At 46.9% G+C, this 23,837-nt stretch overlaps 1 protein-coding gene across 3 annotated transcripts in view; it reads left to right on the top strand.

Annotated features, from left to right (window-relative positions):
- The window catches only part of LOC142573985 (sn-1-specific diacylglycerol lipase ABHD11-like), a 49,060-nt gene extending 38,724 nt beyond the window's left edge, over positions 1-10,336 (top strand). For 2 of the 3 annotated variants that reach the window (XM_075683184.1, XM_075683183.1), the window contains 4 exons: positions 2,730-2,903; positions 7,142-7,327; positions 8,405-8,589; positions 9,785-10,336. In XM_075683184.1, the coding sequence (XP_075539299.1) occupies positions 2,730-2,903; positions 7,142-7,327; positions 8,405-8,589; positions 9,785-9,959 (720 nt within the window). In that variant the 3' untranslated portion in view covers positions 9,960-10,336. The remainder of the gene's footprint in view (positions 1-2,729; positions 2,904-7,141; positions 7,328-8,404; positions 8,590-9,784) is intronic. The other variant, XM_075683185.1, reaches the window with a different exon arrangement.
- Positions 10,337-23,837: the final 13,501 nt, after the last annotated feature.

Below are 23,837 nucleotides of genomic sequence, written 5' to 3'. Positions count from 1 at the left end.
CGCTGTTGAACTTTTGGAGAGTCCATTATGTCCCGCAACAATGTTCAACCAAGTGTATGAGAGCATTCATGAACATTTATCCTCACACTTTTCGCGTGTCACTTTTCTAAATGAGAGATGCTTGTGTGCTAAGCGCATGCGTCGCATATAATGAAACGAACCATTATTGCGCGGTGTGGATTGGCTCACTTTCATTTGACTCGCCCTCGTGCATTATAAATGCGAATATACACTGGAATGTACAAATGCGAAGATACAGCTTGATAAAGGGCAGAAAAGTGTCACTGGAAACAAAGTTCACTGCACGTATACGCAAAACATCGCCAACAAGATATTTAAATATGCGTATAAGTATCCAATAAATCTACACATCTAAGAAAACGTCACTGTATATAATACGTCAAACAAGGCAAATAAATATGTTGGGCAATCACGGATCACAGAATGCACCGAAATCACCCAGCACGAAATCACACAGCACCGAAATGAAAAAAAAGACATACAAAGGAAAGCATATTGGCCACAATCGAATGCCTACTTTGGGCACCTAATGTGGCTACCAAAGAAATATCGAAGAAAACATGAGACGCTTGGCCCACAGAGAACCATACGCACAGTGACAGGTATCCTACACCAGCGAGACAAGACTTTCCGGAGAGGTGGCGCTCAAGCGAACGCGTTGCAATGCGTCGAGTCCCCACACTGATGGCGGCGAGCGACCATGGTTTCTTTTTCTCGTCTGCTAGCCAGAAAGCGTCCAAAACTCTGGCAGGCGAAACTCCACTCGGCCAGACGAAAATCCACTCGGTCGGAGCAACACGAGAAAAACGCATGCGCTCTGGCTGGTTCTGGCAGTCCGCGGGTAGCGAGAACAAGAAAATTGAAGAGGCTCAATGTGGGGTCCTCGCGAATAAAAGCCAAAGTAGTAAACTAAATAAGAACGTAGTTACCTTTGCTTGCTTTAGTGTCTTGACATGGATGCTTTGGCGCAGGTGAAAAAAAAAATGTTGATATTCTTTTCTTTGACATGACGGCACAAATGAACCACCACAGCGCTTAGTCTCATCGCACCTCGCTGCGTGCTTTGTCGATTTGTCTGCTAGTGTGTTGATTTGGCTTCTCTCGTTGTATGGTCCGATGGACGACTTTAGAAATGTTGATGCACCTTTGGCGTCAAATGTTTGTAACAGCATTATACCTAGAATGCTCCGGAATTGAAAATCTAAAGCACGAGCTTGGAAATGTCAATGCACCTTTCCCATCAAAAGTTTATGAGAACTTTATGCCCATAAAGTTTCGGGATTGAAATCCATGCACTCCGTAGATTACGCGCCTCCGCGAGATGCCGCGACGAGCCCGCTCGCCATCGAAACGCCCTTGAATTTTTGTGCTCGGATGGAGCTCCTTGCGCTATGCGAGTCCCGGTGCATGGGCGTTGCCGCGAAATCCAGCCTGAGCTTGCAATTACCGCACTGAAATGTCTTTTCGAGCGCGAAAAAGACATTCGAGACAAAATCCAGACTGCTTTCTGGCGCCGGGGGTTGTGTTGGTCGGCGGTGCATGACGGCGCGAAAAAATTTCGGGGAGGGCAGAAACACGAGGACGTGCGCCGCGGTAGCCGCCGCGGTTTGTAAGAACCGGATCGTGCATTGTAGAGGTAGACCCCTGGAACAGTTGCAACTCCAACAAAAATGGGGAAAAATGGGAAGACCACGCGTTGTGCTCACGGCCGAACAAGCCTTGATAACCATCGTTTCGAAATAAGATAAATAAAGTCGATATATAGTCGTATACGTGTGTGTGAATGTATTATCTATAATAGGAAACCTAATAATTTAAACAGCTTCACTGGCTAATCCGCCACCATGTGGAGGGTTCGGTCCGAAATTTCTTTTTAAAATCCTTTCAGTTGCACTAGCGCACCGGTACGTTCTTGCGTTTCTGTCCCGCCGTGTCACTGACGTCAGACAGGAATGTAAGAAGCATACCAAGAGAACATTTTTCCTTCTCCGTGTCATTTTTTACCTCTTCTGCGTGACTATATATAAACCGCTGCGTTCGTTCTATGGTATCAGAGAAAAGAAAAAAAAAAAACTCACGCTGGAGGTGCGCAGGCTGCGTCAGATGCGTCATCCGACGCGGGAGGTGGGTCAAAAAACCCGACACTGAAACAAACCAATTTAGGCTAATGAAATAATTTTTCAGAACTATGCTTTTTTCCTAATTTCGCAGAAATACCTTTATTGTTGGTAAAGAAAATGAAGCTCAACTTTAGGTTGCTCTCTTTTGATTTATTTAACCGCCCTTAGAGCTTTTTCTTGAATTCCTGGTTGCCGTCATGTTGGTCTTCAAACGTTTCAGTTTTGTGCGCAGCTACGTCAAATTAACATGGCAGTGAAACAGCGAACGCATATCCGTACAAACGTTTACATGCATACGAATCGACTGTAGCGTCATGCGTACGGTTGTTACGGATAAACAAAAAATGCAGCGTAAACAGCACATAAGGGCGGGTCCCAAACGCTTTCGCAAAGCAGTTTCCTCTAGCATAGCCTGCCTTCGCGTTAAGCAATAAATCAACTGCTACTACAGTAACGTTGCTCTTGCACCATCAATCAATCAATCAATCAATCAATCAATCAATCAATCAATCAATCAATCAATCAATCAATCAATCGATGCACGCACCGATCGATGCACCAATCAATCAATCAAATTTCTTCGAGCAGGTGTTCGCTGTGGATTTGCGCAACCACGGCGACAGCCCCCACACGGATGACATGGACTACGCGCTGATGAGCGCCGACCTGGAGCTGTTCCTGCACGATCGGGGCCTGCCCAGGGTGGCCCTCGTGGCACACAGCATGGGCGGGCGGGCGGCCATGAAGCTCGCCGTCACCAAGGTCAGCGAGCGCCCGCCGTCACAGTTCGGCGATCGCTTCTCCCATTCAGACATCCAGCAGAGCACCTACTCAAAAGTGCCAAACGTTGTCGAAAGGGCACATGGCTCGCGTATTTCACACTTGGAAGCGTTTCCCCCACGCTCGAAAGACTGCCGCTCAAGGAGTTCTCTTGAATGTCCATGCCGATGCACGCCTTGTGTTTCGGGCCTTTGAGAAGGCGCTTCTCTTGCCTATCGCGCTGCAAACATGCGTGTGGCGTTTCTGCGTGGCGCAGGCTTTAATAATATTAATGAATGTGTGCCCATGTGTAGTCTGTAGGTCTTTCTTAAAAATAATCATCTACTCCTGATTTTTCATTAGTATTATTTTTATTTTATTAGTCTTTCTTCTTCGTATTTCTTGCCTTTCACTCTAATCATCCGGAGGGATATGCTGGGTTATGCTACAAATTTATTATAACCTCTCCCTCTTTCACTAGTGTCGCTCTCTTTATGAATTTAATGGGCAGTGGGCGCACGTTGCCGTTTGTATTAAAATAGGCAAGTCGTGTATCGCACGTTAAAGTTGAAGGACATACTGCAACGGCCGATATCTCCGGCACAGACACATTTGCAACCTGTTCGCTACATTAATTGCTTTCGTTCACAATCCTTCGTGAACATGTTTTTACCAACGCGCACGCAAGACCGTAATTATTATAAGGAAAAATTTATATATATATATATATATATATATATATATATATATATATATATATATATATATATATATATATATATATATATATATATATATATATATATACATATATATATATATAAACTTGCGGAAATAAGGGACCACAGCAATGTATACCTCTCGGAAAGTATTTATTACCCTCGTAATCTATATACTCCATGCAGATCAGCCAACTGTGCATAATATTACTGAGATATTGCTCGGAAATAACACGTTTGGCTGAGGTATTTCTTTATTTATTCATTTACTTAAAATACTCTCAATGTCTGATGGCGTTACAGAGGGGAGTGGTTGCACATTATACAATTTTAGATACAGCAGTCTAAAAAGATTAATGATCCGGTTTGCTGGCGACCGAGGCGGGAAAGGTGGCTCATTCGGATGTTTTCTCGGGCAGCAATTGGAGTTGAACAAAATGTTTGCACGGCAACTTGTTACTTGTGTCTTGACGTGGTCGATTCGCGGTGACACGTAAGGGGGTGATATAAAAAGGTAATTAAAACAATGTCTGGTTTAGTATAGTAAATTTCACGAAAGAGTGATAACCAGGTGCGTTTCCTCCTTGATGGTAGGTCTGGAAGGTGAAAGCTAGTTTTCATGGCGGATATGCCGCCATCTTGGGTTATACGGGCGGCCACGGCGCCTGCCGCTGTCGCATGTACGTGAATGCTTATGACCACATATGGAAAAAAGACGGAGGTAAATGGCGACAGGGCACATTGTAAAGTAGTCTACAGACTTAAAATCCTATAATGGTGTAAATCGGTCTATAACTCACCCCTAGTTACATCCCAAAAAAGAGTGCAGAGGTGTGCGTTTTAAATTTATTTGCACCCTTATTCACATTTAAGAGTGTAATGGTGCGAGTTATACACTAAGCTGCACCTTTATACACATTTAAGGGTGTAAATTATTTTACAGTACATGTATTCGCGCGCACCGGCAAGAAGAAAGAGAAAATTTTTTTCAATTAAGGTGAGCTTTAGCCAGCGGTCTCTATATAGCCTGATTCTATGCACTTTGCTCGAGCGGAGAATGTGGGGTTGTAGGATAAGCGAGAGCAGAAAAACAGGCAAGCATAGAGTTGTACGCACAATCCCGAAGCAGTGCTAATGACGCCGCGGACCACTTCGATGTTGTGTACACATATTTCCAAAACTTGCCCTCAACGCCAGCATTGCACACTGAGGGCAGGTATTGTCCGCGAAGACATATGCGGAATGTCGATGCGGAACAGGGAAGTAGAATCTGGGGGCCGGCGCTATTTGGGCGGCCGGGCTCAATGCGGTCGCGAAAAAAAAAACATACGACATACATATACATGCTCCAGCATGCCCTGGATCTTGTCGTCTTCGGTACCTTCAGTCGGTTTCTTTTCCGAAGGTACCACCGTGCTTGTTGTGAGTACGCCAATTGTATCTATTGTTCGGGGCAGCGGTGGGGGATGAGGCGTAATGTTGATGAACGTTATATATATACTGGAATACTGTTCCCTCGGTATGCTGACCGTGTAATGAGTACATGCTCTGCCATTCCTGCACACACATTCCCTGCAACACTGCAGCAGGGAATGCCGCATCATACGAAACTACTGCGAATAGCGCCGAATAACTCGCTTAATGCAGCGTCTGCGCTTCACAGTTATACGCACGCTATAAAAATTCGCTTCCTGGTTTCTCCCTAGACTGGTCGGTTACGCGAAAGTCTGGCGTCGTTGACGGCTGCGCGACCAAGCGATGGTGCCAACGGCCGACGGCGCAAAGAGTAAAATTACCTCGAAATGCTTTCGGATTGAGTCACATTTCTATTATCAGTTCCTGTAAATAAAGCAATGTCGTCGAAAAGAAAATTTTGCACGTTTCGGTCTGAGTGGGAATCGAACCCGAGCCAGCGGGATGCGAGACGAGCACACTTCCCCCTATCCAGAAGCAGTGCAGCACGTATTTTTAACGCGACAGCGTTAAGGAGCTCGTGTAGCAGAAAAGCTGGTGTCGTCGGCGGCGTTGGCCGTGAGCGAAAAATACCGGAAGGCCATTCATAAATAAAAACCGCTTGCAAGATGGGATGGGTGGGAATCGAACCAGGCTCTCCGAAGTGCGAGTCGGAGACGCAACCACTCAGCCAAGAGTTTTTTTTTCTTTATTTGCACTCAGTCAAGAGTTCGATGGTTCAAAGCGGGACAAAAGCGCCTCTAGTGAATGCGGTGTTGCCTTAGAAACGTGCCATAGAAAGTTATACTGCGGTTTATATCGGTAATTATGGGCATGTAAATTACAGAAGTCGCAGTTAAGCGAGTAGCGAAGAACGCTTCCGCTACATTTCTTCTGCGCTTGGCGCACACGCAGAGCCATCTTGCGGCAAACACAGAAAACCCCCTCCTCGAAATGTACGGCGCTGCCCTGACAGATGGCGCGCCACTCGCCCGCTTCTCCCCTTCGTCTCGTTTGAGCGCATTGGGGCCGTGCGGGGACCGGTGCGAGGATGCCCCAATACTCTTGCGTTTAATAAGTTTTCTCGCTCTCACCTTGCAACTTCCAGCGTGCGTCACTCGAACCCTTGTGTTTAGGCGACGCTGCTCCTCTTTCCGCTCACAGCGCGATTCCTAGGTGCAGCGTCAGATGCGGGACGCCTCTGACGTGATCGCTGCGCCGTAGCGCGTCTGGTGGGAAAGCGTCCCCTGCGATGTAGGCCGTGCTGCTGGCGAGGAGTCATGCATCTGCGTGGTGCTCCTGGAACAAATAATTAGAAAAAAGTTGTGCTGTGGACTTAGAAGTGTTGTATATGAAAACTGTCTTTGTGTGACTCAAGAGCATGCCGAGCGAATGAGTGGGCGGTGCGAACGGGGTGCGATAACGCTATCGCGTTCCGCTCTTGAAAGCGAAGCTTAAGAGTACGCCAAATTTTGTTTCGTACAAACGCAGCACACTTTTGGCACAACATACGACTTGTATTTGTCGTATACAGATATACCCAAATTGGTATAACGTAAGATTTCTGACACTGGAAGATGACAAAAATAACAGCAGCGTTGAAACCCTGCTATTACTAGGTTTGTATGCAATTTAGAGATCACGAACTGACTACGTCCAAGTTCTAGAAAACGCAAAACCTACGTGGACGAACTTTTGTGACGCTTTTGCATATACAAGTTCCCGTCACCACGACCGCTCCACGGTTGTGCCCTGCTATGAAGGTGTGCCTAGTGCTTCGCCTCTTTGCATACGTCACGTCGCAGCCATGTGGCTGAATAAAGGCGTGGCCTAGCGAGTGCGCCATTGGTCACGTGACGGCGCAGCCTGTGGCGAGGATGTGTGGCACCACATCATGCGTGTCTAAAACGACTCCGTTCATGACGTTCCGAGATGTACAAACGGTTTAATGTGCTTTCACATTCCCACACGTAATGAAGTCTTAAGTGTCTCTGCCGAAATTCTTTCTCTTCCTTCTTTTTCTTTCCTTTTTTTATCGCGTTCTTTTCGCTACAATTCACATTCTCGCAGCCCTCTGCGGTGGAGCGCCTGGTCGCGGTGGACGTCGCGCCTAGCGCCCTACCCCATGACCTGATCAGTGTGTGGCTGCCTTGGCAAATAAACGCGATGGAACACATCTTGTCGTTGCTGTCACCGGACATGAGCCTCGATCAGGCTCTTCAGCTGGCCGATGAATACCTCAGCAGGGAAGTGACCGTGAGTAATAGCCCTTCTCGTGAAAGAGCATGCAGCCGAGATTGCGCTGGGCAGCTCATAAACATTAGTCAGTTGTTGATCAAACCGAATGCTTCGATTTAGGCGCGCATAACCTAAACGCAAGAACAAACGAGCACTCTCTGTGTCGACGTTTGCTGTCAGGTTTGCTGCGTCATGCTGTCACGTTATAAAAATTCTTAATGTGTTTCTTTTTTTTCTTTTTTGATTGGATGTATGGTGCAGGAGATGAAGACATCATGAGTCATGCCTGTTATTCTGTTTTTATTTATTTATTTTTTAATTTATGCTCAGCCAAGGAATACGTAGCAAACGTAAGCCCGATAACATGATCTTTTGGACGCAGTATTGATCTGTCGCAGCTAGCTAGCACGAGGGGAGACACAAGAACGAAAAAAAAAACTGACACGGGCTAAGCGCCTCGTTCGTATATCTGACTTCGGCACGTGAATTAGTGACTTTCCAACACGTCTTGCTACATCAAGGCCTCACGCGCGGGCGCCTGCTAGACATATGCCATAAACGAACTTGGCAACTCTTCCGAACTTTTTCGTAAAGTTTACACTTCGGAGTTCGTTTCCACAATTTTTAGAACATGTTGCATCAAGTTCTACGAAAAATAAATTGTGTTCGCGGAAGGGTTTCGCCAGTCGGTCTCCGAAGCTCCTGTATGAAGTCGACTCTCTTACTTGGAGGCAATGGAAGACACGTTAGGCGTGATGTGTGGGCCAAGTTTTAACGATAGTATGTTAATGAAGAGTATGTTGGTGATAACTACCCAGCACTATTCTTTTTTCTCACTTCAGTGGCGCTGTATCATGAAGTGCGTAGAATGTTTCCCGTTGTCCAGGGAGACGTGGATGTAACACCGAGTTTACATTTGGAGAAAATGGCGGAGAGGCTTGTTTTCGCAGTTGCGCGTACCACGTTTGAAAGTTTAAAAGCTCCGATGGCGATTGGGCTGTCGTTCTGGAAGCTCAAACAAATCTGCTGTGACTTTCTTTCTTTAAGGTCACGTTCTGGGATCGTCATACGACGTTTATGCTATTTTCCCGGCAGAAACCCTACGTTCGCAGATACATGCTAGCGAACCTCCGCAAGGGACCTCGTACGTTTGAGTGGCAGGCCAACCTCAAGGTCATCAGACAGAAACTCGAGATGCTGGGCGATGCTCACTACCTCAACAACAAAATTTCCCACGTCGAAGCACTGTTCATCTCAGCCGACAGATCTGTCTACATCACGTAAGAGCACGTTGCTTGTTGCTCTCTAACAAAAGGGATGCGATAACGGTTAATGGGTGTCGTTTGTAGCTTATTTTCTTAAAAGTGTTTGAAATGAAATTCGCTAATTACTTTTTAGCCTTTCTTCTTTCCTTTTTGTTGTTTTCTTATCTTCTGTTTCTTTTCGGTTCGCATTTCACCATAGCCTTCTGCAGTAGTACGTCAGCATTTCTCGAGGCTAACATCTCTTGCTCTCTCTGGTGGTTGCCGTCGTTGCGCACTCTGCCCAGCATAATACGATTCACGGCTGTCACAGTGGGGTTTGCGTGCCGAACGTTTTATGCGTTGCTGAAGAATGGGAAGCCCAGCCCTCGCACCCAAAATTTAGTCAGGGATGCGTGTGGGGGGACAAATTATGAAGATCCGGAAATACAGCTATGCGAGCAAATCGGGAATTTATTGTACCTGGTGTAATTTCTATAGCACCGTGTCGTGAAATTCCAGAACAGCTGCCACGAGGGAACAGCGAGTTTCGAAATAAACGGAACAGTTTAGGGGGGCGAGCTGATTGTTAATCTGTCTTGAGAAATGTCAGGCGTCTAGTATTGCGAGATTTCAACCTTGTACTCTTCCCAGTACTTTTGTTACTTTGTACTCACGTTTGTCTCGCGTTATGTTCATTAATGGATGGTTCAGTTGCAATCTTTGCCTGGATTTGGAACCATGGTCTGCATGGGAGTTGTAACCAATTGCTCTGTCGTTCAAATGATCATAAAATGAAACCGAAAAACTGATCACGGCACTGTGTCAGGACACACTTGGTGTCTCAGCGAATGATTTTGCCGGGACTGTCAAGATTTTGGCGTGAACGTGATCAGTAAATTTGCGCGCTAACACTGTTGAAGGCGTCCCAAACTTTGCCACTGCAAGAAAAAAAATACAGAAAGCAAGAAAGAAATTTACACTAGGCGCCTGGAAATGTACAAATCAGCATAGCGAAAGTCGTGGTCCAGTTATTGCAAGCGTTATCGCAAACATGCCTGAAACCGGTCTCTCCCGGGAATCCTTAGCACTCACGTGGAAGCACAGCCCGTGGAATACAGTTGCATCTTTTAGAGTTAAGTTTGCGAACCGCCGAGACGAACGTGTACATTTTGTCTGGCGCTCGTGCACTGGGGTTTGGCTTTGGTGAACCGAGACTGTTTCGTCTTCGCAGGGACGAGAACACCAAAGCCATCAAGCAGACGTTTCCCGAATCACGCGTCGTTACCATAAAAGGGGCCAACCACTGGGTCTACAACGACAAGAGAGAAGAGTTTGTCGACTTGGTCAGGGACTTCATGGCAGCGCGTCGCCCGGAATCACAGCAGAAAACTCTGTCGGCCGCTTGAATGAGGAAGAACAAGGAGGAGAAAGCGAGGCGCGATCGCGAATTCGGCGGTGCTGCGCGCCGAACTATGGAACCAGTGTGTCAACAAAGTCGGGGCCGTCGACACCCATTTCCACCCATTCCTGCGCGCGTTTCGTGTAGTCTCAGCCACTCTTCGACAATTTTTGCTTCAGGATAGAAGTGTATCGTCGAATGTTGATGTAACGGCGACGTAAGAGGGAGAGGGATCTGCGGTCGGTGCTGAGCGCCTAACAAGAATGAGTGTATCAACAAAGTGGGGCCGGCTACGTCCCCTTTTTTTTTACCCGTTCCTGTACGATTTTCGTCTTATATTAATCACTCCTCGGCACTTTTCCTTCGGGATAAAGTATCATTGAAGATTTGTAGTGTTGAAGTATCATTGAAGATTGAAGTAGTGTTGAAGAAATGTGGAGAGGGGTCTGTGATCGTAAACTACTGCCACCCCCTCTTAAGTTGCTATGTGTGGTCATGTCTATTGGGAACACACGCATGATATAGGCGTATACACATGTACAGTAATCCAACTCCTTCCCCACCTTCCCACCCATATTTCACACGCCAATAAAATTCCTGGCTGCGATTAGGTTGTTGAACATGAGGACAGAGCCCGCTGACAAGTGCATCGTCGGAAAGAAAGAAAGATAGAATGGAACAATCACGTGTGACTTGTCGACTATCTGGGCTCTTCCACGCAATATTGTTTCGTTTCAACGCGCTCACGTTGATGAGAGGAGAAACAAAGCAATCTATATGAAAAAAAAGACTGCATCCAATTAAAGGACTTCGATAAAGCACTCTTTATGAGTCCCCAAAAAATTTAAAAAAGACAGTAATGGGGTTTTACGTGCTGAAATTACGATTTCATAATGAGGCTCGCCGTAGTGGATACTCCGGAATAATTTTAACCACCTTGGTTTCTCTAACGTGCACCTAAATCTAAGTACACTGGTGCTTTCGCATTTGGCCCCCATCGACATGCAGCTACCGGGGCTGAATGAATGAATGAATGAATGAATGAATGAATGAATGAATGAATGAATGAATGAATGAATGAATGAACCTTTATTCGCGCTAGATGACCCGAAAACTTAGTGGCACCACCCGAGACCTTAGTGGGGTGAAGAGAAAGCATAGAAAGGTATACGCCGATGCTAATACAGATTTTCGTCTAACCGGCTCGCCTCGCGGCTTCGCTTAGACCGACTTCCACAGTGAATGGGATCTGCGTGACTTATTTTTCAGTCTATTGAGCGAAAGAGAAAACAGTGAAATCAAATATTCGTCTCCTTACAGGGACATTTTTTTACCATTTGGCCGACTTGAATTTGCCAATGCTGCGATGCCTTCAGAAAAACGCGGGAAGAAAAAGAAATACATTAACTTGACCAGGGTGGACAAATTGACTGCAGACTAAATGTCCAATTAAATGTAGTAGGATACTGGAAGTGAGTTAGAGTTACAGTTACTGAAAGTTGGGTTAGTTAGTCTATGTTGCAATTGCAGTGCGCACAGGACATCCAGGCATCGGGATGCACTTACAAACAGCGCCTTCACTCGATTGAATTATCTATGTGCCGAGCGCAAATATCTATGAAAAATGCGTATGCGCAGCAGGAATCAATCAATCAATTAACCAACCAACCAACCAATCAATCAATCATTTAGGGAACGTATCAATCGGTCAATTAATCAATGAATCAAATGAGTAAACAAAGTAACAAAAAGGAAGCATACAAATTCATACGATCGAACGAGGCAATAAAGTACAGTCGAACGCCTCTAGAGCGAACCTCTCTACAACAAAATTACCTGTATACAAAGGATTGAATACGTTGCTGCGTTCCTGCCTTTATCATGTGTTGTGAACGCCTCTTCAACGAAGATCACTACAACGAATTTCCCTGTACCACGAAAGAATTCCGGTGACCCGACAGCTTATTTCTTGCTGCAACGAAAGCCGCGTTATCTGTCCTCCGCAGTGTTAGGGTTGGCGTCTGACACCACGTGGCGACAGGTCATTCACCCTACCCCCTGAGCCGGAGCCCACGTGCTTACCTCATCCCCGTCACCTTCTCTTGGTCGTGGCATCGTGTGTGCTTACCTCATCCCCTTCACTTTCTCTTGGCCGGACCCCACGACGCCGGAGAGGTCATTCACCCGACCTTCTCCCCGGATTCGTCGAAAAGAGGATCGACTTCTCCTGCCCGTGCTCGGTATGGCAGGAGGAGGGGCCCTCTCTCCGTGCCTGTCACGCGTCATCGTCGGAAGCAAGATCCCACCCACACTTGTAGAGAGCCTATTTAAGGGGCTCCGAAATGTACTTTTGAGACTTCATACTTGATACTTCATACTTCATGCTTTTCTTATTTTCTTTCAACTACCTTTGAATAAACAGTGCAAGTTTCGCACTAGCAAATCGTCTCGCCCCTGCTTGGTCGCCATGATCTACGGGATGCCTGCAGCCCGCCGACAACGCCACGCTACCCAATAAGTAATGTCGATCGAGCTTCGATAGGCAGGCGCCGCTACTTCTCGGCAGCAGTACGGTACGCTACCCTGGAGTACGCAACAGCAGACGCCACTTGGCAGCGCTCCCCTGCAGCGCTAATGGCAGCGCTTGCGACACACTCGACGAGTGTGCCGATGTCAGCCAGTGTCGCAGCCCTGCTGTACTGCTTCAGGAATCGCTCAACTCGTAGGGTGGCGGTTCTAACACACAAGTGGGTGCGACAGCTGACGAATGCGTCGCAGTTGATGACGATGCGACGATGCTATCACTACTGACGACCCACGGCGTCCTCAAAGCCTCCTAGGGTGGAATAGCGTAACACTGTGTATGCAGCGCTATGAATTAATTTTCACCTACAGAATATCCGGTATGTTTGCTTGCGCGACGCCCCTCTTGTTGGCTTTCTTTTTCCTTTCTTGCGTTGAAACTGAATTGGATCGTTATTTCATAACGATCCATTTTATTTTCCGCTCTTCTTGCGTTTGGTCATTGGCACCAACGCCGCCGCGCTGTGAGTTATCGTTGTAATATCGGCCACTTGGCGGAATGCATGATAACAGAATGAAGAATGAAAAAATTACAGGACCTATTAAGATCTCTCTTAAGAGGGGAACGGCGAAAGCCTACTCTTCCTCCTCTTATCATCCGCCTGTTTCTCTTCTTTCTGTTAGTCATTACTGCTCACTGATAAGCATTTTAAGTCATCTGTAATCAATTGTGGTCATTACAAGCCGTCGTTAGACATGTTGGTCATATCATAGTCATTAGTAGTCATTACAAGTCATTTCAGTCATTAGTCATTACTGGTCATTACTAAGCATAGTCATATTAATGAATTGTAGTCGTTACGAGTTGTCGTTAGACATAGTGGTCATTTCGTAGTCATTACTAGTAATTACAAGTCATTTCAGTCTTTACATGTCCAGGAATTCTGGACATTCTCTTTCGGAACTTCACAGCAATGCACAAGTGTAACTCAATGGGAAAATTTCTTTTCAAAATGATATTTCAGAGTATCGACCGAGGGTCAAAAAGTTTCAACTGACTACGACAAGACGGTAGTCCCTTCTAACAACGTGTGCATTCTGGCACTTAGTCGGAACATTGGTGGTGCGTTAAAGCAATTAAAGCAGGTCAGAGAAGGCCGGTGAAGTCCCACGACAGTAGGAAATTGTTCTGCACCCTCCCGGTAGAGGGCACATTGACTTGAAGAAGCGCCAAATTTAAACCACAAAGCGATTTATTAGAATTGGCATTGAGATGGTAGACGGAGTGTCATACAGTCTGTTATTACGCGCTGGTTTTTGACAGGCAGCCGAAATTGTAGAGTGTGGTTATGCGTGTGCATGTCTTGGAGCTTGCCTGGGTATGGTTGCATGGGCCTGTGCGCTCTGTGTATGTGTGTGCGGGCGTGTGCCTCGGTATGTCGTTTGCATGCTCGCGAGTGCCTGTATGCTTGCGTGAGCGTTCGCGGCGTGTGTGCGCGCCTGCGTGTGCGTGCGCATGTGCGCGCGCATGCGGTGCATGCGTGGGCGCGCGTGAACGTGTACCCGTGGCAACGTGTCTTCGAGTTTCGGCATGCGCGATTGCTAACAAATGTGTGCGTGTTTGTGCGTGCATGGATGTCTGTGCGTGCGCGTTGTGTGTGTGTGTGCGCGTACGACGAATAGAAATAGTACGTGCGTGTGAGGGAGAGTGCGAGGGAGACAAAGAGAGAGAGTGTGTGTGTGTGTGAGTGCGAGGGAGAGAGTGTGCGCGTGCTAGTGCCTCCGTTTTTGGATATGCATACACGCGAGCGCGTGTATGCATTCGCGGCGTGTGTGCATGCCTCCATCTGTGAGTGCAGGAGTGCGCGCGTGTGTTAGTGCATGCGTGTGTGCTTGCGGTGCATGCACGGCGGCGCGTAAATTTGCACGTGTGTGACCATGTGCGTTAGTGTTTCAGCATGCATGTCTGCGGACGAAAGTGTGCGTGTTTGTGTGCGCATGGATGTCTGTGCGTGCGATGGAGAGAGTGCGTGCGTGCGCGTGCGAGGGTGTTTGTGCGTTTGCGGGTGTGAGCGAACATTTTCCTGCTAACACCTACTCTTGGAAAGGAACGCGATGTGGAGACCATTAAATCCCGTATTTAAATCCACGAGACAAGAACGAATGACACTGCATTTGTAGCATTATCTCTTTCTGAAAGCGAAACCGACAAAAAAAGGCGCCTGGACGTCAGTATTGCCGCCCTTGGCTGGCACGGCCCCGCAAGAAGTTGCCAATCGGCTCACCTTCGTTATCTTGCTTCCGTCGGAGGCAGCGCAATGTATTGAGGGTAATGACGCGCTAAATCTGCACTCTCATTCAATTGTGCATTATTTCTGTGACCAAGCAAGCTTTCGGCAGCGCACGTTAGTTGCTACATTGACATTTCAACTTTAAACGGCTTGTCTTCGGAAAAACAATGTCTTGTGGAACGCCTGGCCTCCCAAACGCCAGGGAACGACGCTCCAGATCGACAACAAGGTCTCCATCCACCACCAGATCCTTATCCCGGTCCGGCCCCAGGACACCGGGGTGACGACCCGGATCCAGATCCAAGTCCAGAACTCGGCCATCCTCTTCAGCAAACCAGACAAACACGATGAGCTTGGCAGACGTGGTCGATGGCGTGCGCCCGGGGGCTGGCGGGCAGACTGCCATTAATAACGAGATAAAGCAACTAAAACACGAGAACACGCAGTTGAGGATTTTGCTAGCACGTATGAGTGATGAAATAAAAATTCTCAAGGAAGGAAAAAAAAGCAAATAAATCAGGTAACTTCCGCTCCACACGCGAGCACGAAAGAGCCATCTGAAATCCCGGACAATAAGATGGACGAAGGGGATGACCCCCCTCCCCTCAAACGCAAGGCCCAAGCCAGAAGTGATAAACAAGATAACGCAGTGGTAAACAAAGCATTAGCCGATATTCAAAAGACCTTAGTAGAGATACAAATGTCAAATGAAAATTAGGACGGAATGATGAATCAAATGGCTAAGGCAATAGCAGCCATTATGAGTAGATTAGGCATCCTAGAGGCAAACCAATCACCATATAATGGACTCCCCTCCGTTGCATCAGAAGCACCACAATCCTTACCCACTTCACAACCACATAATTATGTAAGATCAGCTTCTCTCCAACCTCCTGTGTTATTTCCAAACATATCAGGCAGAACGACTAACCAAAACCAAAATGGGACGGCATATACTTAGCAAACTAGGAATGAATTACCACAATCTGTACGGGGATAAGAGGACGATAACGAGAGAAATTCGTGACAAACTCCTATAGTACCAAATATACCCAAGAACATGCATCCAGGTTACAACAACGGCAGACGCAAGAGCAAATCAGAGAAAATGATCCGAAGCTTTGGGTCAGACGACAGAGCAACCTTCGTAGACGCGGCTGAATACCCACACAGAAGTAGCTACGTAGCAGTAATCGTAGATCACATCCAAAAACCCCTTACAAGCGTATCAGTTAATACCAAACGTTCCAAGACAGCGGAGGAGGTAGCTATTGCACTAGCATTGGTCTCCACGAATGCTCAGTACATCATTAGCGATTCTCAAGCGGCCATTAGAAATTATGCAAAGGGTAGGATCTCTCCTGAGGCATGGCACATTATCAGAGTCAATGAAGCGAAATTCTCGAACGCAGAAAAGAACGGCAGGCAATTGTTCTGGTTCGCAGCGCATACGACTACAGGCATTCCCGCAAGCAACCTCAACGAGGTAGCACACCGCGAAGCTCGAGGTCTTACTCGCCGAGCTGAGCAGAGTGACTTCCCAAGAGAACGCGGAGGAGGACATCTGGAGAGAAAAAGATAGATTAACAAGATTTAGCGATTTTACCAAATTCTATCAAAATCGGAGGCGAGTGTTACCACCGCCTCACACTAAACTGACCAGAGCTGAGTCCGTTACTTGGAGGCGATTACAAACAAACTTATACGAGTCCTGTGCAACTACACACTTTCTACCCCGATATATATACGAGAGCGATATGTGCAAGCTATGCAAGTCTGTTAGAGCCACCCTTCAACACATGTTGTGGGGATGTGAAATATACCAAAATAAAATGGCAGTCGCCCCGGAAAATCTACGGGCGCGGTGGTCGGCCGCGCTTCTCAGCTCAGAACTCCAAGACCAACTTTGAGCCGTCCAGCGAGCCAAAGAAGCCGCACGGGAGCAACAGCTCCGAGTGGCCGTCCAGGCGGCCCCAGGCCCGGGCCTCCCAATCGCCGGATTCCAAATAAAGTTATCACATCCCATCGCCAGTTTCTGGCGAATGTTCTGTAGCTCTCAATCTAATGTAGGTAGGTATCTTGGCAAAAAATGCACTGAAATTGATCGCGAAGACGACTCTATCATTACGCCGAGCGCCGAGTTTCATTTACTTGTCATAATTATTTAGTTCACAGTGAAGTTGTAAACGTTACAGAATTCCCGTCTGCTGTGAATACATGGGCTTATACTAGAGGGAGGCGGAAAGTCCCATGTTTGTAACAACAACAACGACGACGACGACAACGACGTATGCATAGACGCGTCGATTGAGGTCAAACACACCACAGCTTCGCTGCTCGTCCTTCACAGAATGGAAGGGGTGATGAATTTTTTTTTTTTCGATAGACTATACCGGGCGATCATATTCAAGTTATGAAGAAACCTTAAAAATCGCGTGTGGCTGACAGCATAATTCTATTGGCTGAGCTGGATTGTTCGAAGAGGCGGGCAATTATAGCACGAGAAATCGAAACATATTGTCGACTAAGCAACAAAATTTTCGTAATTGCCAATTAATTGCTTTACGGCACACATTGCAATTCACGAATGGTAGCCGGTGAATTGGCGAGACACAACCACTCGTAATGAATTTTCAGGGTGACATCAGTTTCGAGATATTCATTGCCAAAGTCATCAACAAATTCCATGTGCGTTCCAGTTTTGTGCTTCAATGCATAAAAGAGCGTTCTGTTAAAAAAAGAAGTTGAACAACAGTCCACTTTTACCGCTAGTTTTATGGGGCGTGTCTAGAAACCCATACCATCGTCCAAACTTGTTTTATGTGGTTATTCCTTGCAACATCATAGGCTAGAATTCGTAAATTGAAATATGGGTCCTAAAGGAATTAATTAAACAGTTAATTCATGAATTCTTGTTGATTAGTCGATGATGCGCTTCGATTTCTCATGCAAGTAGTTTCCACTTCTTTGAATAATCCTCGCAGAGGACTACTATAATTGTGCTATCCGCCATAGCTGATATTTAAAAAAAAATTTCGTGATACTTAAAAGTGATCACCCCGTATAGTTGAGCAAAATGAAAGCTCACAGCTCGATAAATTCCCATTGGGTTGAAAATTCAAGAAAACTGTTCACGGTCGAAGTGCCCACTTTGAATTTCCTTTTACCGTACGTGTTACCATGGTTACTGCTGCCGGCTTTGCAATGACGCAGCGTCTACTCTTGCGAGCGGCGACCATCGCCGAGCCGTCTGCTCGCGCCGTGACGTGGCGTCTATACGTGAAGACCGAGACAATGCAGCAGACAGTGACGCCGGCGGGCACGCAGGTAGGCCGTGTGCAAGTCAGTTCTGCGACAGCAACTGCGTCAGCAAAAGCTGAACCACGATGGACCAAAATCCATGGACAATCGAGCACGACGTGGCTTAAGCGGCAACGAACTGCAGCCTCCTGCAGCCTATACATATTATGCACGTGACGTCACATTCTCCGCTGTCGTCTGCTTCCGCTACCTTCCGCCATCTTGGGCAACCTTATCAACAGGCGCGCGCAAATGCCTATAGGTTCCCCAATATGCCGCCGCCGTAAACTGGAAGTCGCGGAGTATCCTTGAATGACGTACGTGCATGCTATGTATACAGTATCTCTGCTTCGTTTTTGTGGAGGGCGTAATTGGTCAGCGCTGAGCCGCACAATGCTCGTTCGTGGAATGAGGTCCCCCCCCCCCCCCCTCATGTGAATCCGGTTTCTAAATGAACTTCATTTTTGTCTGGGGGAGGGGCTATCGGGACTTCCGTGCCTCGCCGTGTGTCTCGGACAAATATGACCATGTAACCGCAAGTAGAACTCATTCGGTACATGACTCTCAGTGATGCGAAGCACCCCGGAAGGAGTTCTTCCAAATCATAAAGGACGAAAGGTACAGTCTTCGTCTTAGAGTAATCACTCAATGCGCATGAGATAACTATTAGCCTGCTGCAGTATCATGGCGAAAAATAGAACCATTTTGTTCGAATGTCGAAGTACCACAAGTTCGAGATCCGTTTTCTATGCAGGTGGGTGGATTGCATGATGCAGCTGAAGGACGTATACGTGTTAAGACACGTTTCTTTTTTTTTCTCGTTCTAGTGTTTGTGTCGACGTCAGCCTGGTCCGTGAGTAGCCCCATGAGCCATAGCAGACGTTAGGTTGCCATTTTTTATATTGTTGCAACGACATGACGCTCAAACCAACTTTGAGCTGTAGGGATACGGAACTTAAATGTAGCAAATCATGTGTTATCAGTTTTATGATTTTTGTTCTGTCAGCGAATCCTTCAATTTATTGCTTAGAAGGTATCTAAGCACATCGGCTTCATCCCACAAGCTTCGTGAAGGCTGGAGAACGCTTCAGAATCAACTCGCGCAAACATATCCAGAAGCCGAAGGAATGAAGTCCCACCTTCTCTATGTATTGACACAAGGCACTGAGGGCTTCCTGGAGTTTCAAACTTAAGAAAAGAAAGCCGACAAACACGAACCAATATATCAATGCACGACCCGTGTTTTGCCTGTCGGTATAAAGCGCCTTTCTTTTTCAATATGGATGTCAAGACAAGAAAATATTACACAGTGCCCTTGAAATTCTTGCAAAGGGTTGAACATGTAGTCCTGCAACTGTATCCTGTCACATTTAATGAAAGAAACGAGAAAGATTATTTGCTGTTTTACCTACTCGTTTCTGTATCGGCCTACTGGTTCAGAGTGAAATCCGAAATTCAAAGCGCTCGTGTACCGCGCATTGAGTGCTCGTCCAAGAATCCCCGGGTGGTCGCCATTACTCCCGAGTTCTACACTACAGCGTGCCTCATATTCGAATCGTGGTTCCGGCCTTTAAAACGCTCCGCATTTAAGATTTAATTTTGTCCCGCTTATAGCGTTAAGCGCACCGGACACATACCTGCTGATGACAGCGCAACGCGACCGACCAATGTAGACTGAGGACATACGACGCGCGGCCACTGTATACCCGAGCTAGGAACACGGAGGAGAGTCAAGAGTCCGATTGCTTTGGCGCTGCCCTTGGAGCCCTTTCGAGTAGAGGGGCCAGGGCCGCGAGCTGCCAGAGAGAGAGAGAGAGAGAGAGAGAAAGAGAGAGAGAGTGAGAGAGAGAGAGAGAGAGATTCTGAAAAAGTGCGGGCATTGAAGCTAGAGGCGCGAAGTGTCTCGTGAAACCGTATTCGCAGGATGGAGCGGGTTTTTCAAGTATATTACCCATTACACTTTTGTTTGTTTGTTTGTTTGTATTCTGTACGTGCATTATTTCAACTCTGTGTAATTCCTCATCTGTTTATACGCGCATCGCGGTCTACATCAGGACCGCTTGTGTGTGTTTGTGACTTTGTTTACAAACTCATTGAGGTGGAACTTCGATTTATCAGTTATTATAACTCGCCTATAACAGTTATCAGTCGAACCCCTGACGTAGCCACTTCTCTGCTGTGCTTATGTGGGTGTTTTGTAACCTTCCGCGGTGGGCGCAGTACGTCTAGAACCGCAGCGTCCTGCACTCTACGCAGTTGTACGGGACTGGCGGCCACGCATCGTTACGCAACTTCCTGAATAACAATACGAGTCGGTTTTAGCACTTCGTAGAGCAGTAAACGAAGGATTTAAAATAACTGTGATTGTTCCGCAAATATATATTTCTCTGCAATTGTTCCAGAGCTCATTAAAAAAACGCTACTATAGTCGGATACAACTTAAGTCTGCAGTGAAGCCCTACCCACGCCCTCATATAACCGCCATCCATTGCTCCTCCGTGATGCTGCAAATAATCCGTACTTCAAACTTTTCTTGTTACCCAAATAAGGCGATAACCACAAAAATACAATTATTAGCGTGTAATCTTGTACGTTTCCTTTCTCATATTATAGTGGAATGGCGAAAGTCTAGTTCTTTATTGAACTGAAATAAAACGGTTGCTTCGCTGCATCCATTTATAGTCAATTTTCGCTTCAGTTGGCAGTGAAGTTTCATAGGTAAAACGGGCTAAGCAGGTAAATGAACTGTGCCAGAGACGTATGAAGAGTAGAATGCTCAGACTCCATACACTTTGTCCATGTCTGTTGCACACCTCATTGCTACCGCCGATGAAAAGACTCGTAAAGAACAGTGCATGCTCCGGAGCTATCAAGTACGACGCCATTTTGAAAAGGCCGCATGACGATGATTTTGTTTGCTTCTATGATTGGCTGGCGGAATAACACAACCCCGCGTGGTCCGTGTGCCTTGATTGCTAACGGCAGTTCTTTTTAAGTTGTATGCTAATATAGAAATATTTATTTTACAACTTCGCTTGTTTACTAGTTCTTGGCAGTGTTCTTCCTGTGCTTCTTTCCTGCGCCAGTCTATTTGATGTGGTTCTTTGTTTGAAAAGTAAAGGAGAGGTGGTATCTCGCAGGCCTAGATGTGAGATACACCTTATTTCATTTCTCTTTTGCGGGTTTACGCGTCTTTATGGCGAATGGTGGACGTTATTCATATTTGTACTAGTAAAGGTACCCCCCCGTCATTTGCATACAAGGTTACCTTGGGTTGCCCCCCCCCTCGAAAAATATCCTGGGTACGTGCCTGTGCTGAACACTTCCAGAAACAGATGTCATGCATTTTACAAGGCGTTGGTAGGGTTGTCTGTCATATGGACGACATCGCTATCTGGGGTTCGAATGGGCATGAGCACAATGAGACACTCAGAAATGCGCTGCAGCTACTCGTCAAGGCTGGAGTGACATTGAATGAAACCAAATGCTTGTTTAATGTCCAGCGCCTCACGCTCCTCGGACATTGGCTAGACCAAGACGGAATACGACACGACAAAAAGAAAGTTGAAGCCATGATGAAAATGGAGAGCCCAAGAAACAGGACGGAGCTGCAGAGAATTCTTGGAATGGCAACATACCTCGCCAGATTCGTTCCCAATTTCTCTGAAGTCCTGCAACCACTTAATCTTTTGCTGTCAAAGAAGCAAGAGTTTGCTTGGGATTCTCCACAACAGCAGGCGTTCAACAGATGCAAGTCGATGCTCTCGTTTCACCCTGTCCTTGGAGTTTACGATCTATCAAGAGAAACGATCGTCACTGCAGATGCATCGTCCTTCGGACTTGGTGCATTAATCTGGCAGAAGCAAACGAGTGGCAAGTTTTCTCTGATCGCTTATGCTTCTCGATTACTCTCAGAGACCGAGATGTGTTACGCTCAAATCGAGAAAGAGGCTCTTGCTTTAGTCTGGGCATGTGACAAGTTCGGCGATTATCTTGTCGTCAAGCTTTTCAAGCTGGAGACGGACCATAAGCCGTTGGTTCCCATCTTCACTTCGAAGAGCCTTGACGACCTGACACTCAGATTACAGAGGCTAAAGATGAGAATGATGCGATACCAGCACAAGATTGCATACGTTCCAGGCAAAGACCTTCTATAGCCGCACACACACTTTCCAGAGCGCCTCTCCAAAAAATAGAAGAGACATAGCTCGAAGAAAGCGTGGAAGCTTTCGTATGCTCTTTGAAAACCTCTTTTCCCATAAAGGAGCACTGCATTCAATGGTTTAAGGAATCCCAACAAACAGACCCTGTTTGTGCACAACTTCACCGGTGCAGCAAGAAAAAAGAGTGGCCCTCCAGGCGAGATTTACCAGTGGACCTAAAACCCTTCTACGAGCATCGACACCAGCTCACTCTGGAGAACGATTTACTCCTCTACGCTGCTCGAGTTGACGTCCCTGGCTCTTGCCAAGACGAAGACCTACGACTCTTACATGAAGGACACCTCGGCATAACAAAGACACTTGCTCGAGCCAGAAATTGTGTCTCGTGGCCCGCTATAGGAGCTGATCTCACGTCCCTGGTGAAGCTATGTCAGCAATGCGTCGAAACAACAAGTAGCAGGAAAATGCCCCTAAAAAGTTCCGAATTTCCAGAAAGGCCCTGGCAACGCATTGCGATGGACTGCAAGCGCCGGTGGTGGTTGATAGCAACAGATTATAAAGATACCCTGAACTGGCTCGGCTCGAGAAGTTTACGTTCGCAGCTGTAGTCAACCACTGCAAGCTATTTTTTGCACGCCACGGCATTCACGAGGAAGTGGTTCCCGACAACGGCCCACAGTTTTCGTCGAATGAGTTTTCACTCTTCGCTCAAGACTACGCCTTCAAGTTCATTGCCTCTAGCCCTCACTATCCTCAGAGCAATGGACTTTCTGAGACTGCGGTAAAAATCATCAAGACTTCCATGACAAAGATGAAAGACCCTTACTTGACGCTTCTAGCTTGCAGATCGACTCCTTTGAAGAATGGGTATAGCCCTGCGGAACTGATTGGTCGTCAGCTAAGAACCAAGCCTCCTCTTAGTTCCACCAAGCCGACACCCCAACCCGCCGTGGTTGCTCAGTGGCTACGGTGTTGGGCTGCTGAGCACGAGATCGCGGGATCGAATCCCGTCCACGGCAGCCGCATTTCGATGGGGGCGAAATGCGAAAACACCCGTGTACTTAGATTTAGGTGCACGTTAAAGAACCCCAGGTAGTCAAAATTTCCGGAATCCTCCACTACGGCGTGCCTCATAATCAGAAAGTGGTTTTGGCACGTAAAACCCCATAATTTTTTAAGCTGACACCCCAACTGCCGGATCAAGAGAGCCTTCGGAAGTTCGGGGAACAGTACCGGAAACGTCAAAGAAAATACTTCGACAGACGTCACGTAGTTCGCGCCCTGCCGGAGCTATTCTACGGAGACGACGTCTGGTTGACAGACCTCAAGTGCAAAGCGACAGTACAAGCCCCAGCGAATGAGCCTCGGACCTACTGGGTTAACACCGACACTGGTGCTGTATGCAGGAACAGGACCCAGCTAGTTCGCCATTCCCTTGCTAAAACCAACGCAGAAAGTGTTTCTATCAGTGACAGGGAATGGGCAGACGCCCATTCGTCTTGCCCAGACACTTCCCAGATGGACACTAGAAGTGGAAGGTACGCGAAGCCGCCTGCAGCGAACTTCGCTTGCTCTGTTTGGGAGATGTTCTATATGCTGCCAACCAGT

Source organism: Dermacentor variabilis, chromosome 3, assembly GCF_050947875.1.
Source record: "Dermacentor variabilis isolate Ectoservices chromosome 3, ASM5094787v1, whole genome shotgun sequence".
In the NCBI taxonomy this organism is placed as follows: domain Eukaryota; kingdom Metazoa; phylum Arthropoda; class Arachnida; order Ixodida; family Ixodidae; genus Dermacentor; species Dermacentor variabilis.
This window is presented reverse-complemented; position numbering and strand designations above follow the sequence as displayed.